Source organism: Ahaetulla prasina, chromosome 1, assembly GCF_028640845.1.
Source record: "Ahaetulla prasina isolate Xishuangbanna chromosome 1, ASM2864084v1, whole genome shotgun sequence".
Classification (NCBI taxonomy): domain Eukaryota; kingdom Metazoa; phylum Chordata; class Lepidosauria; order Squamata; family Colubridae; genus Ahaetulla; species Ahaetulla prasina.
The window spans coordinates 112,774,054-112,790,352 of NC_080539.1; the positions used below are offsets into that span (position 1 = coordinate 112,774,054).

General features: G+C 37.7%; 1 protein-coding gene across 2 annotated transcripts in view; it reads left to right on the plus strand.

The window, feature by feature from the left end:
- MAN1A1 (mannosidase alpha class 1A member 1) overlaps nt 1-16,299 on the plus strand; it is a 78,162-nt gene that overhangs the window by 45,747 nt on the left and 16,116 nt on the right. For both annotated transcript variants that reach the window (XM_058172941.1, XM_058172930.1), the window contains 4 exons: nt 4,343-4,458; nt 13,664-13,744; nt 14,287-14,381; nt 16,168-16,291. In XM_058172941.1, the coding sequence (XP_058028924.1) occupies nt 4,343-4,458; nt 13,664-13,744; nt 14,287-14,381; nt 16,168-16,291 (416 nt within the window). The remainder of the gene's footprint in view (nt 1-4,342; nt 4,459-13,663; nt 13,745-14,286; nt 14,382-16,167; nt 16,292-16,299) is intronic.

Here is a 16,299-nt window from a genome sequence, read left to right on the forward strand (position 1 = left end):
TTGAGATCTGAGTGCTGTGCAACAGGGTGAGCTCCCATTAATGCCCCATTCCTGCCCACCTAACAGTTTGAAAATATGCAAATGTGAGTAGATAAATAGGTACCACTTCGGTGGGAAGGTTAAGGCATTCCCTGCACCTTGGCGTATAGTCATGTTGGCCACATGACCGTGGAATGTCTTTAGACGATGCTGACTCCCTCGGCTAAGAAATGGAGATGAAAATGGCCCCCTAGAGCTGGACATGACTAGACAGGGGAAACCTTTACCTTTATTTTTTCCACTTGAATACTTGACAACTCATTCAGTTTTTCCCTTATTCAAATTTAAGGTATTGTGGAGAAGGAACATTGGCTTACCTGAAGGTTCCTTCTATGTACGCTGCGTGAGAGTCCAAAGCAATGGGTTGTTAACTTCATCTGATTGGCCTGAGACTGAGTTGAATTTGTTTAAACACGCCTCCTCTTCCTGTTTAGCTCCAGTTTATTAACGAAGAAGCGGTATTGGAGAAGACGAACTCAATTGGAAAACTGGAAAAAAACGGAATGATAACCTCTGGCTTCCTGTATATAGACAAAAACAAGAAATTAAATAGGGAGGGGTTGGACTCTCATGCAGCGTACATAGAAGGAACCTTCAGGTAAGCCAATGTTCCTTCTCCTGTACGCTGCTAAGAGAGTCCAAAGCAATGGGATATACCCAAGCTAATATCCCTAGGGCGGGAAAGGAAAGATTAGGAAGACTCAGCAACAGGAATAACTCGCTGTAGAACCCTCCGACCGAATGAGGCTTCGGCTGAGGCAAATTGGTCCATCTTGTAGTTTTTAATAAATGGCGAAGGAGAGGCCCACGTGGCTGCTCTGCAAATGTCCAAGATAGAGGCCTGGGTGGCCCAGGCAGCTGTGGTGGCCACGCTGCGGGTGGAGTGTGCGGTGATGCGGCCTGGAAGATGGTGTCTCTGCTGGTCGTAGGCCATGGAAATACATGCCTTTATCCACCTGCCTATGGTGGATGGGGAGACTTTGGTGCCCAGAGCCCTTGGTTGAAAGGAGACAAATAGAGATTCTGTCTTCCTGAAAGGAGCTGTTCTGTTGAGGTAAATACGCAGGGCCCTTCTTACGTCCAGCGTGTGCCATCGACGCTCCGATGGATGCTTGGGATGAGGACAAAAATCTGGTAAGATGACTTCTTGAGATCTATGGAAACTTGAGTTTATTTTAGGGAGAAAGGTAGGGTCTAATCGGAGAATGACCCGGTTAGAGTGAAAAATGCATAAGTCCTTCCTAACCGAAAGGGCAGCGATCTCGGAGATCCTGCAGGCTGAGGTTATGGCTATGAGAAAGGCAACTTTAAAGGTTAAGAGCTTGAGACTGGAGGAGCTCAAGGGTTCAAAAGGGGAAGACGTAAGCTTCTGAAGGACAAGGGTTAGGTCCCAGGTAGGGTATCTGTGTACCGGAGGTGGTCGCAGATTGTAAGCTCCCCTCAAAAAACGTCGGATGCGGGGGTGTTGAGAAAGTGTGGAGGTCCCGTCACAGAATAAAACAGTGGCAAGAGCTGCAACCTGCCGGTGGATGGTGTTGGTGGCTAAACCCTTGTCCAATCCGTCCTGGAGAAATTGCAGGATATGTCTGATGGAGGCAGAAGTAGGTTCTATTCGCTGTCTAAGACACCAGCGATGGAATGATGACCATGTGGCCTCGTAAATACGTGTTGTGGATGGGCGTCTAGAAGCCAGAAGGGTGGAGATGACCCCCATGGAATGCTTTTCTTTCCTTAGTATCTCCCTGTCAAGTGCCAGACGGCTAGTTGGTAATATTGAGGTTCTGGGTGGAGAATGGCTCCTTGGCGTAGAGAAATCTGATCCGGTGGAATCCGCCAAGGTGGATTGACGGACAGGCTCACCAGATCCGCAAACCAACTCCGTCGAGGCCAATAAGGGGCTATGAGGAGAACTTCTGCCCTCTGTTCCAGGATCTTTCGTATGACCCTTGGTAGAAGGGGAGTCGGAGGGAAGGCATAAAGAAGGCCCCGGGGCCACTGACATCGTAGGGCATCTGTTCCTTCTGCTCCTGAGGTTTGGAACCTGGAGAAGAACCTTGGAAGTTGTTTGTTGGTCGGGCTGGCAAAGAGGTCTACTATGGGTTGCCCAAATTTGATCGTGATTGTGAGAAACAGATCCAGATGCAGTTGCCACTCTGATTGATCTATGGTCGTCCTGCTCAGCCAATCCGCTTGTGTGTTGGCGACTCCGGATATGTGGGCTGCCTGTAGTGAGAGAAGATGTTTTTCTGCCCACAGGCCTATGGCTGCGGCCTCTTTCATCAATATGCGGGAACGGGTGCCTCCTTGACGGTTCACATGGGCCTTTGTGGTAGTGTTGTCCGTCAGCAGTAGCACATGATGGTTTGATAGCTGTGCTTGGAAGTACCTGAGAGCTAGATGGGCAGCTCTCATTTCCAGCCAGTTGATGTCGTTCTTGAGGTCGTTGGGGGACCAGCGACCCTGAGTCACCTGGTCTGATAGGTGGGCACCCCAGCCGTAGAGACTTGCATCCGTGGTGAGGACGAGACGGCAATGTTCCTGGAATGAGCAGCCCTTTGTCAGGGCTGGAGACAGCCACCACTGTAGAGATTTTCTTACCTTTGGGGGCAGAGGAATTTTGATTTCGGTATGGCTGTTGCCTGTTCTTTGATGTGGGAGAAGGAGCCATTGTAGGGGTCGTGAGTGAAGACGTGCCCAGGGCACGATCGACAGACAAGAGACCATCTTTCCCAATAACTGTGAGAGCAGTGAAAGTGGAACTCTCTTGAGTGCCTTTACCTTTTTTATCGTGTCTCTCATGTTGAGGAGACGGTCTTGGGAAAGAAACACCTGGCAGGATCTGGTGTTGATTCTTGCTCCCAGATGGACAATTTCGGTCGTAGGCACTAAATGGCTCTTTGCTTTGTTGACCGAAAAACCGTGATCTTGTAGGACTTGAATTGTTACCTGTAAGTCCCGTAACGCCTGTTGGGCGGAAGACGACTGAATCAATATATCGTCCAGGTAACATTGCATTCTTACTGGAATTGTGCGAAGATGGGCCGCCACGGCATCCAGAATCTTGGTGAAGGTACGAGGAGCGGAAGATAGACCGAAGGGCAGGGCCCTGTATTGGAAATGGGCTCCGGCATAACTGAACCTGAGAAAGCGTCTGTGGGCTGGTCTGATGGGGACATGTAGATAGGCCTCCTTGAGGTCGATGGATGTTAGAAAGTCCCCTCTTCTGATGCTTCCTAAGATTGAATTGTTTTTGTCTACTACTAAGAGGAGGTGTGTTTAAACAAATTCAACTCAGTCTCAGGCCAAATTTAAGGTATTGTGGAGAAATTGATAGGTTCATGTACACAACAGGTCTGGAATACTGTAGTATTATTGATTTTTGAGGTATTGGTGTAAGATATTTTCATAATGTTATTGTTGCCAGGGGTAGCCCAATTAACTTGGATAATACTGCCAGAGAAATAATACTCATCATTTCTAGGCATTTTAATGTGCCTGCATTGCCACAAAGGTATTTTAGATGTATTTCATCAGCCACTGAATGTTTTATCATCAACCGTTGAGAACTTTTGATAGTTTAATGTGGTAATATAATCTGTTAATCAAAATTAACTAGAACTTTTGTTCCTGGAACTGATGGATAAACAATTAGAAAAGAGCCACAGAACTTTGTTTTTATATATGAGATTATTGAATGCATAAGCATGGAAAAAGGGGCAATACCTGAAGATAATAGAACTTGCAAAATGTCTGTGGAGATTCTCAGTCATCCAGGCCATAGTTGTCTCAATAATGCTTTTTCAAATTTTTCCCCCTTTTTTTTTGTTTCCTTTAGAAAAAGCACCTTTGAGACAACTTGCTGAAATATTTAAACTAATGTTTGGTTAAGAAAAAGATAGTAACTACATTTATTGATAACTGGAAACCCACTATGGACTTTTTGTGTATTTTTTTTAAGGAACCTATAATTTGGTTTTGATATCAAATAGGATAGATTATAGAAAGAAGGGAGTCAAATATAATTGTAATTATTACAATATGAAGAAAATCAGAAGCTGCATTTTATTTTTCTTTATATACTTTTTCTTGTCTGTACTTTTAGCTTTTTCTTTTTCTGTTTTTTCATTCTATTTCAGTTTTTGTTAGTTCTCGTTGTTAAAAGTATCAATAAAAATTATACAATTGACTAGAGCGGTTAACTAATGGTCTAGAAATTTAAACATGAATATTGCTATAACCTCTCTCTTCACAAATATGGAGGAATAAAAGAACCTTGTCAATAAAGTTGCTGACTCTTTTTCAGGTAATATTCAAGGAGCAACTATCGTTGATGCCTTAGATACACTGTATATCATGGAGATGAAAGAAGAATTCAAAGAAGCCAAAGAGTGGGTAGAAAAAAACCTTAATTTTAATGTGGTGAGTATTAACCTGTAATGTTGCTTCTGTACACACAGTTTGCTGATATGACTGAAAGAATGTTCATTTGTCTACATTTTTTTAATCATTCTTCTCAAGAGGCACAGGCAAGTTCTGATAAAACTGATTAAAAGGTTAAAAAATTAAATTGATTAAAATTAAAAAGATTAAATAAGAAATTACAGAACAAGATAATGGGCAATGTGGGGATTTTCTCTCTATCCCATCAGCCACCTCGAGCTTGCCTGCCACACCAGGCAGCCAGAAGAGTCCATGCTTCTGGCCTTCCAGAAGGCTATTCTGGAAGGCCAGAAGCATGGAAGCCGATCTTAACCTCCAGTGGGAGCCACAGCCTTAGCTTATCTTCTAACTCTGTGGATATTTGTTTATTTAGAGTGTCAAATCCTTTCTGCTGCTTGAAATATAATACATAGATAAATGATTGGATCATTTTTAAATGAAAAGCTACAAACTGCTTTAAGTAGTGTCAGATTATACAACTAATGTTCTGGAAACAGTATGTGAATAGGAAAGCAGAATATGAAAAATAATTGTGTTGACATGAGACCTGGCAGCAGCTATGGTGTCAGGCTGTCTCTGATTATATTTAGGAAAGAATACACCTTGACTTCATTTGAAAATAAAGAAAAGTACTTTTTCTAAATACATCCGGATTACAGCTGTTTAAAGTTGAATCTGAGACAAAATATGGCTAACATCCCATATCCCCTCGTTAGTCCCTCCTTCCCACAAAAGGTCAGGCAGGGCTGGTCCAATGCCAGCTCCTTCTCGCCCCCCGTGGTAATCTTCTTCCGCAGGTCTCCGGCAGTTTATCATCTCAGGAATGCAGGGTTCGTTGGAAAGCTTCCGCAACTGGCGTTTATGCTGATTTCAAACCTTACTCCCCCTCCCTCCTTCTTTTATGTCAGATGACACTCTTAAAGGGCCCTCTTCTGCTAACCTGAATCGGATAGTATACATTTTAGGTTCATGGCTATATACATCAACATACTGACATTGTAATCTAACTACTGAAACAAATTACACACATGGAACACTAATAGAGTGAAGCTTGGAGTGGAGGCTGACATATGGTCAGTTCACAATTTCTAATCTCGCATATTTTTTAAAGAATCAGTGTTGCCCACTTATTTCAGAAAATTTAAAATGGAAGAAAATATTTCTCTTAAAAGTGCTGACTTGCCTAATTTATAATAATAATAATAATAATAACAGAGTTGGAAGGGACCTTGGAGGTCTTCTAGTCCAACCCTCTGCCCAGGCAGGAAACCCTACACCATTTCAGACAAATGGTTGTCCAACATTTTCTTAAAAATTTCGTGTTGTGGCATTTATTTCCTACATGATTTTTATGCAAAGATATTTTTGCTATTATCATTATAAACGTAGAATTTATAGTTACCTATTGTAAAATAATCTGAAATGGTATAGGATCTGCTGCTTAAGCATGGGGTTGTACTAGAAGACCTCCAAGGTCCCTTCCAGCTCTTTTCTGATTGATTGATTGATTGATTGATTGATTGATTGATTGATTGATTATGATTCATAGTCCTCATACAAATGGAAGAAAAAAATCATTCAATGAGGCCCCTCAAAGAAAAAGACATGACTCAAGAAAGTAGGTGTGTCTCAATCAGAGCTATTAAAAAAGAGCTTTGACTTCTGTTGCTAAACAACTTTCCAGTCTTAAACCTAACCTGCATGGAAATTTAGCATCTGAAGTCAGCTTGTTCCTGCCCTGCAATAAAGTGCACACCTGTCATAAAATACTCTAATCTGTTAGGTCTGACCTCCTGTACTTATAATTACTGGCACAGGACAGATTTGAACTGCCTATAACTTATCATGGACAATGTCTTCTAATTATAGTGGCTAGTTCACTGGTCATGTCAACTCATTGTACATGACTGCTGTGGGAAAAAAAACAAATTTCATGCTAGGAGTTCCCTAAAAAGAGATCAACAATAAACTATTGTTAACACTGTAATATTCTTATACAAATAGGTGTTGTATGTCTGTATCTGAAGCACTTTATACAGTCTGGATGCCACAGTTGGAGAAAAGGATATAAGAAAACATACAAAAAAAAAAGAGCAACGAAAATTATCAGGGGTTCAAAATCTTCTGTATGAGAAAAACCAAGAATGTCTGGGAGTCTTTAGCTTGAAAAAAACAACTGAGCAGGGACAGGACTATCTAATGAAGCTGATTCAAAGAAGCTTTAGAATTGTCAGGGAGAAAACGTTATTCTTATAGCACATAACAAACCTGTGGAATTCATTACGGGGAAAGTTGGTGATTACCTTTACATGGTGATTTAAAATGGAAGAAAATATTTCTCTTAAAAGTGCTGACTTGCCTAATTTATTATAATAATAATAATAATAATAATAATAATAATAATAATAATAATAATAATAATAATAATAATAATAACAACAACAACAACAGAGTTGGAAGGGACCTTGGAGGCCTTCTAGTCCAACCCTCTGCCCAGGCAGGAAACCCTACACCATTTCAGACAAATGGTTGTCCAACATTTTCTTAAAAATTTCGTGTTGTGGCATTTATTTCCTACATGATTTTTATGCAAAGATATTTTTGCTATTATCATTATAAACGTGGAATTTATAGTTACCTATTGTAAAATAATCTGAAATGGTATAGGATCTGCTGCTTAAGCATGGGGTTGTACTAGAAGACCTCCAAGGTCCCTTCCAGCTCTTTTCTGATTGATTGATTGATTGATTGATTGATTGATTATGATTCATAGTCCTCATACAAAGGGAAGAAAAAAATCATTCAATGAGGCCCCTCAAAGAAAAAGACATGACTCAAGAAAGTAGGTGTGTCTCAATCAGAGCTATTAAAAAAGAGCTTTGACTTCTGTTGCTAAACAACTTTCCAGTCTTAAACCTAACCTGCATGGAAATTTAGCATCTGAAGTCAGCTTGTTCCTGCCCTGCAATAAAGTGCACACCTGTCATAAAATACTCTAATCTGTTAGGTCTGACCTCCTGTACTTATAATTACTGGCACAGGACAGGTTTGAACTGCCTATAACTTATCATGGACAATGTCTTCTAATTATAGTGGCTAGTTCACTGGTCATGTCAACTCATTGTACATGACTGCTGTGGGGAAAAAAACAAATTTCATGCTAGGAGTTCCCTAAAAAGAGATCAACAATAAACTATTGTTAACACTGTAATATTCTTATACAAATAGGTGTTGTATGTCTGTATCTGAAGCACTTTATACAGTCTGGATGCCACAGTTGGAGAAAAGGATATAAGAAAACATACAAAAAAAAAAAGAGCAACGAAAATTATCAGGGGTTCAAAATCTTCTGTATGAGAAAAACCAAGAATGTCTGGGAGTCTTTAGCTTGAAAAAAACAACTGAGCAGGGACAGGGCTATCTAATGAAGCTGATTCAAAGAAGCTTTAGAATTGTCAGGGAGAAAACGTTATTCTTATAGCACATAACAAACCTGTGGAATTCATTACGGGGAAAGTTGGTGATTACCTTTACATGGTGATTTAAATGGCTTTAAAAGGGCTTTGGTTAATACATGGAGAATGGGTCTAGCCAGAGCTATTGTTATTGACGGTACAGTGCTAATTCTCAGCAGATACCCTCAATTACTGGTTGCTGGGAAAGTGATGGGAGGTGGGTGTGTCTACTGCTTGAGAAACAGCCCAGAAGCATCTTGTTGGTCAATGTGAGAAATACAAACAGACATAAAGTGAATTTTGACCTGAGTAAGAGGTGTTTGTATGTGCAGGTCAGAAATAAATCAGCATGCAATATCCAGGCAGTGAGACTACAGTTAAGGCTCTTCAAGCTACAATAAATGCTTTTTTTCAAACAAAACAAGACATGACTGTGACATATAACTTATTGTGAGCAATACATCAACATTTTTGTTTGGAATAGCTTCCTACAAATATAAGTGAGGATTTATTTTAGAAGCAGAAGTTAGCAACTCTGAGAACAATTTTTATTAAATGTGTGCTATTCTAAAGCATAATAGAATGTGAAGGATGTGTGTTTTTGTTTTATTTTTTTATAGTTTTCTTATGTATGATGTACACTGAAGATGGCATTTAATTTCATAGTACGAGGTGCAATGACAAAGTAAACTTAAAACTTTACTGAGGCATTTATAACTTTTTGGCGCTCACCCAACAGCCCCTCCCTATTAAATAAATAAAATGAGAAGGGCAAGGATTGAGTACCTGGTGGTATTTCAAACACTTCAGCTCAACAATTGAAACTTATGCAATAAAACAGAACAGAATGGTGCTCTGGACATTTCCGCTTCTGGAGTTGCTTTAAGGGCAGAGACTGTGTGCTATATGTTATACTGGAATCAAGAATAGGGAGCTGGTAGTGAACATAGTTCTTTTACCACAATTACCAGTAATATTAAAATTCTATTACTCTAATGTTTTAGCAGTTTTTAGCACATTGTATACATAATAATAATATATAATAATTTATGTATGCAAATATATTCCTTAGATTTTTGAACATGTTACTTATGTTAGATTCTGCCCAAACTTGTTAGTCTGGAGAGAGAAAATATATTCTGCTTTCACCTGTATCTCAAGATCCAAAGCATTTCATTTCTGAAATTTTCTTCATTATTGATTGGTATGGCCATTTGACTGAGTATTCATTAGGTTCCTCTCCTTTTTTTTTACACTACTAACCTAACCTTCTCATACAGATTTTCTAGGTATAAAACAGATTTTTTTTCACCCACATGGTTTCCCATAGCCCTCCTGATGGGTTTGAGGATAACTATGCTAAAGATAAATGTTTTCATATCAGCCCTGGACACTATCTTTTTTCTGTGAGTCTCAGGAAACTAAAATATATTGTGCAAGAGTTGAGATTGGTACAATTATTATTTTTTATTGAAAAAGTTTTACAACAAACAAGTTTTTTTTAAAAAAATTCCCCACTTCACCCTCCCCCCCTTCACCCCTCTCCCCCCCCCCCAGAGACTTCCCAGAGCAAAATACAGGGTATAACATCTAACAAACATACGCTAAAATACTACAAAAACCATACCCCATAATCCCTTCTCCCCCATTGATCCCTTAACTGCCCATTCCCCTTTTAAACTAATACCGAAATACAATACAATCCCTACCATCACTCATGCTATTTGATACTTTTTGGTCTGATACTTATTTTGAATATAATCAATCCATTTTCTCCATTCCATTATGTATCGTTCTTGTGAGTAGTCTTTCAAATACGCAGAAATTTTTGCCATTTCTGCTAAGTTTGGAACTTTAAGTGTCCATTCTTCAATTGTAGGCAGTTCTTCTTTCTTCCAATGTTGCACTACCAAAAGTCTCGCTGCTGATATTAAGTTCAATATCAATTTAGTCTCTATTACTGTACAATCCGTGATTATGCCTAATAAAAACAGTTGTGGCGTAAACTTTATCTTCTTTTTCAAAATGTTCTGCATAATCCACCATATTTTAATCCAAAACGATTTAATTTTTTTTACAAGTCCACCATATATGATAATAAGTAGCATCTTCACAATCACATCTCCAACATTTTGGTTGCACATTCGGATACATATATGCCAACTTCTTAGGATCTAAATGCCATCTATAAAACATTTTATAAAAATTTTCTCTTAAATTTTGTGCTTGAGTAAATTTAACATTCCTAACCCAGATTTTCTCCCACGTTTCCAACATTATAGGTTGTTGAATATTTTGTGCCCATTTTATCATACAATCTTTAACTAATTCCGTTTCTGAATCTATTTCTATCAAAGCATTGTATAACCTTTTAATATGCATTTGACTTTGATCTCTAATTTGTTTTACCAAATTTTCCTCAATTAGCACAATACCACTTTTCTGGTCCGCACTCCATATAGATTGCAATTGTCCATACTGAAACCATGTATAATTTTTCCCTTCTTGTTTCAATATATTCAAAGATTTCAGTTGTATCTTACCCTTTTCCACAAAAAGAAGGTCTTTGTATGGAGTCCCCTTTTGTTTTTGTTCTATATTTATATTCTCTATCGCATGTCTGGGGATTGTTCATATAGGTATCTTATTATCTAATTTATATCAATACTTTTTCCAAACCCTTAACAAAGCTTTCCTGAGAATATGACTTTTGAAAGTATTATCTACTTTCTTATTATATACTAAATAAGCATGCCATCCATATAACAAATCATGACCTTCTATATTCAAAATTCTTTCGTTAAATTAAACCAATCACTAATCAATCAGTTGTCAAAACAACTGCTTCATAATATAATTTCAAATTAGGCATTTTTAACCCCCCTCTTTCACATATATCTTGCATTATTTTTAGCTTTATTCTCAGTTTTTTACCCATCCAAATAAGAGATTGGTACAATTATTATTAGCTTCAGGAAATCTGCTAAAATGTTTATTTGGAGGTAAAATTTAAAATAGTAGTATCTTCACATGTAGTTCATTTCAGTACTCGTAATCATTTAACCTATGATAAAATTGCTTTCCATAATTTTCTTGAGGATTATATTAAATTATATAGTATACAAAAATTTTCAAAGTGTAGAGAAAAATCAAAGGAAAAGAAATAAACAAGAAAAACAGAACAAATTCTCAGCAAGAATAATCAATATTAATAATTTCACTGTGCCTTAAAATATTACCAAATATTTCCATACTTCACCCCTTTTTCTATAATCCCGTCTCTATATATTCAACTCCCATTATTAATCAAGAAAAGTCCAGAAAGGATGATCAGAAATAACAAATATTTATATCTCAATTTTCATTTAAGCAAATTCCTCTTAATCCCTCTTTGCAAATAGGCAAAGTCCAGTCCTAATTAAAAACAAACAACAAACATCCAGCCCCAATCAAAAAAGCATTAAACATCATGAGAAATAATAAACCATTATTTATGTATAAAAATAACATTACAAATAAATGCATTGCAACAAATTAAACATTACCTAAAGTAACCGTCACTTTCCAGTCCCAGCAAAAAAAAATTAGATATCACCAGAGATAGCAACCCATTATTTTAAGCATAATTAAGTGAACAAATTTTATATTTTTTCCTTTCTCTCAGCAAATACATTTCTGACATCTGATTTCTCCTATTCTCTTTGCCTCTTCACTCGAAATTCTTATCATCTTTAACAAAGTCCTTTTGTAGGTCCAGTATAGTAAATCCAGTAAATCCCTCATATTCCAAGAAAATAATCCATATTGTTTTTTAATTATTTGTAAATCTTTTTTTAATTTTTAAATCACCCTATTCCATTTCTTAATCCAATATTTCCATTTTTATTCTTGTAATGATAATCCATCTTGTAAAAAGTGTGGGTGCTTCTGGAAGCCAATAATATAGGGGAAATTTACAATTTATATTAAACATGATTTTAAAAATTGTATTAATGTGGTTTCTCTTTTTTAAGGAAAATAAGGAATATGAGGATAAGGGAATGAGAATAGGAGCAAAGGGCACAGCTGCCAGTTTTCTACTGATAATTTTGCAGCTGATAGTCTATGGGAGGATTCATGGAGCAAAAGATGGTGAACCCCAATTATATCAAGAATATATTTTGAACATCTTAAATATGTGGGTTGCCAAAAATAGAAGGAAAATTCTGAATCTTATTTGCAACAGTGGATTGTCAATATGTGTGTGTGTTTGTCAGTATTTGAAGGAGAGTTGGCAAAAGGGAAAAGGTAAAATATTTCAAGCAACATAATCCAACTTTTTAGTTACTTTAATTCCCGGACTCATGGTTTCCTTCCTTATCGGTTTTGAAGTTACACTAATTTTTTATCCTTGGCTTATGCATTTATTGGAGAGGTTACAGGTGCCTAACTGGTAAAGAAAAGCTTCTAAATCAAGACTCCACTTAGCCTCTTTTTCCATGTCTGCTTTGTCTTTCTTTTTTTTAAAAAAATAGAGTTCAGATAATCCTTCAGTTATGATTGCAACTGGGACCAGGATTGCCATCACTAAAAAAGGGGCCCCAAAAAGTGCAGTGTCACATGACCACATCTCTTAGGGATAGCAATCCATGCAAACCCAGTTATTATCATCTCCCCAAGACAAATGGGTCATTAAGCAGGAGACAGAGGAAGTCCCAGGTAAAGAATGCATGGTTGCCACAGGGGATGAGGGAGGCCCTGGGACCACAGGCCAAACATGAGTTGTGGGGGGCGGGTGCACAAGGTAGGGGAAGAAAGGTAGGGGAAGAAGAGCATAAAATGGGTCATAATAGTCTTTGGGTCAGACTCAGATGCACATACTATGTGGAACTGGAAGTAAGTGGGAGAGAAATGAGAGAATAACTCAGATGCAGGAAATTATAAACACGCATAGCTATAAATCTCAAATTACTTGATTGAATTCCCTTTATTTATTTTATTTATTTATTTATTCGAATTTTTATACCGCCCTATCTCCCGAAGGACTCAGGGCGGTTCACAGCCAGATAAAAACATGCAAATAATACAGGTAAAAACAACAATTAAAAAACTTATTAATTAGGCCGAATTAAAAATATCACTAGAATAAAATAATATAAAACCCCATTAAAAACTAAATTTAAAAACTAAAACCCTAGGCTAGCCCTGCGCAAATAAATAGATGTGTCTTAAGCTCGCGGCGGAAGGTTCGGAGGTCAGGAAGTTGACGAAGCCCTGGGGGAAGCTCGTTCCAGAGGGTGGGAGCCCCCACAGAGAAAGCCCTTCCTCTGGGTGTCGCCAGTCGGCACTGCCTGGCGGACGGCACCCTAAGGAGTCCCTCTCTGTGAGAGCATACGGATCGGTGGGAGGCGATCGGTGGCAGTAGGTTGTCCTGTAAATAACCCGGCCCTATGCCATGGAGCGCTTTAAAGATGGTAACCAAGACCTTGAAGCGCACCCGAAAGGCCACAAGTAGCCAGTGCAGTCTGCACTTTATCATCTTTAGATGAGATATTCTTTTAATCTTATTTTCATAGACTAATATTCCATAAATTATTTTGTACTTATTTATGGAACAAGACTTTAGAGGAATGAAGCATAACTTCCCTTAGTATTATACAAAATACAGATACTAACAGTATTAAGAATAATAGGAGAAAGTTTCTTGTGTTCAAATTAATGTATAGCTTAAAATATATTTGTATTTCCAGAATGCAGAAATCTCAGTTTTTGAAGTAAACATCCGTTTTGTTGGAGGATTACTTTCAGCATACTATCTTTCTGGAGAAGAGGTAAGATTGGATGTGGCATTTGTTTGTTTGTTTGATGCCTTTGCATCAGTGTTGACCCCTGGCATTTGCCTGGACTAGTTAGTCCCTTTAGTTTTGTCCCCCAGATTTGCTCTTGTCTCGTTCCTATGGCTGAAAAAGAGTGAGGGTCCCAAGGTTGCCCAGCTGACTTTGTGCCTAAGGCAGGACTAGAACTCACAGTCCCCTGGTTTCTAGCCTCAATTCTTGTTTCTTCTGTTTTGTTACAATAAATCCTGTTTTTCTCTGTTTTAAATTGGCATTCTGTTAGCTGTCAGTAAAGTCTAATTCATAACAATTTGAAGCATCATTTCATGCTCACCCTTATTCCCACCAATTTTTTTAAAATAAAAGTGTAATTAATACTCTTTGTTATTAACAGAGTTTGATTTAGTCAAATTGCCAAATATTTCTAAAGAGTTTTGGAAAAAATTTCTGAATTTTATCTGAAATTTCAGATTAAAATATAGAAATCTTGTTTTCATTTTCTCCTGTATTGCCTAACTCTTGCTTATTTCCATTTTTAGATATTCCGAAAAAAAGCAGTAGAACTAGGAGAGAAATTGCTTCCAGCTTTTAATACCCCCACAGGAATTCCTTGGGCATTATTAAATATCAAAAGGTAAAAGCTTGCCATTTAAACCTATATTGAATAAGTTAATCTTGCAGCCCAACTTTCCTGTATTCCTTGCCAGTTAAGTTCCTTGATCCCTTGAATTGCTATCAGATAGTCATTTCTCCTATGTTTTTGTTGCAAGTTGCAAACATAGCTAATTTTAAGTGTAAGTCAATAGGAACAGCAGGGAGCAAGGCAGAGGCTTTCCATTGCTAGCAAAATCAAGTTCATCCTAGGGATTTGGTCATTTTTCAGTCAAACCATTAAGCTTAATGTTTCCTGCTTTGATACCAGGGATCAGTGAGATAAATAGTTAGAAAATCTTGCATATGTCTAAATCCATGATTGTTTTTTAGAACTGAAAGCAATGGTAGATATCCCAGTCTTCCATGATACTAAGTGGTCCATTTCTGCTCCAGGTGTTGTTGCCACACTGAAGTTAAGATGTATGACTGGAAGCATTAATAGCTTTTGGTTCTGAAAACAAACCATGAACATTTGCTGTAGAGGTCACAATTAAGTTTATGAACTGGGATGTTTTCTTTGCCAAACCGCTGTTCCTGAAACATAACTCAGAACTGCAGAATCATCTGAAATGAAAGCTGTTTCTAAACCTTCTTTCTTAAAATTTTGAGTCAACCATTTTTTTCATACAGATCAGCTATATTTTCTCAGAATCAATGTGTTCAAGTAATACATGTCTAAAATCAGCAGTTTGCTCTATAGATCAGGTATATTAACTACCAGAGTAAAAACAAGTCACATCAAGAAAGTTTTAAAAAGTCAACATATAAGAATTTTCACCACATAAAATAATATGAATTAAAATGAGAAAGATGTTGCTTTCTTACGTAATGCAGGAGGAGGGTTTTGTAACCTACAAAATTAGTAACCCAGACCTGGAGTAAGAGCTGTATGGTATGGGGCGTTATTTCCTGCACAACTCCCTGTAGTTTTGGTATAGAATTCCTATGCAGCTTTGGGAGGTCATTCTCAGGTTTTGAATTGGTGGAATCATAAGACTACCCCTTTCAAAGTAGCTGTCTAATTATAGAGCTCCTTACTAAGAGAAGAAAATTAGCTGCTTCCTTACTCTTTTTTGAACTGACAATATTTCTATACAATGTCTTGGCATACTTGGATTTTAACTGTCTCCTCAGATTTTTTTTGTATGAGTTATACATTATATGTATAAAAAGAGCATTATCTTCATCCCCTGCCCTTACCACTTTCTTTAGAGGGACGATTGAAAGCATCCTGCCATATTGTGTGGTTTGGAAGTATTACTGTTTCGGACAGGAAGGCTGTGCAGAGTGGTGAGGACAGCAGGATAAATATTGTTAACAAAATTCTTCATTTTACTCTATTTTTATATAGGGACTTCATTTATGAGAATATTCATCACAAAAAATGATGCGACTGTATAGCTGCCCCGAGAGTATTGATGAAACTAGATTCTTAAGTAATGATCATTTCTGGCTAATTAACTAACAATACTGATAGGCAAGGAAAAGCAAAATGTTTATGCTTAGACGATAATGCTGAAATGTTCAAAGGAGACATTCCTAGCGTATCTTGTGCTTTTGAGCTCCTGACAGATATCTTGTTTCAGCAAATAATGATACACAAATGTTGGACTCCAGTTTCCTTCAACCTCATTTGATTCGAGGATAAAGAGAGCTGGGAGTTCTAAACCAGAAGAAATGTAGATTATGTTCAATTTCACTCTATTTTAAATCAAATTGTTCTATTTCTCCACCTCAGTTAATTTTACCCTACCTTTCTTTTATAGTGGCATTGGTGGAAACTGGCCCTGGGCTTCAGGTGGAAGCAGTATTTTGGCAGAATTTGGAACACTTCATTTGGAGTTCATACATTTAAGCTACTTATCTGGAAATCCGCTGTTTGCTGAAAAGGTTAGATT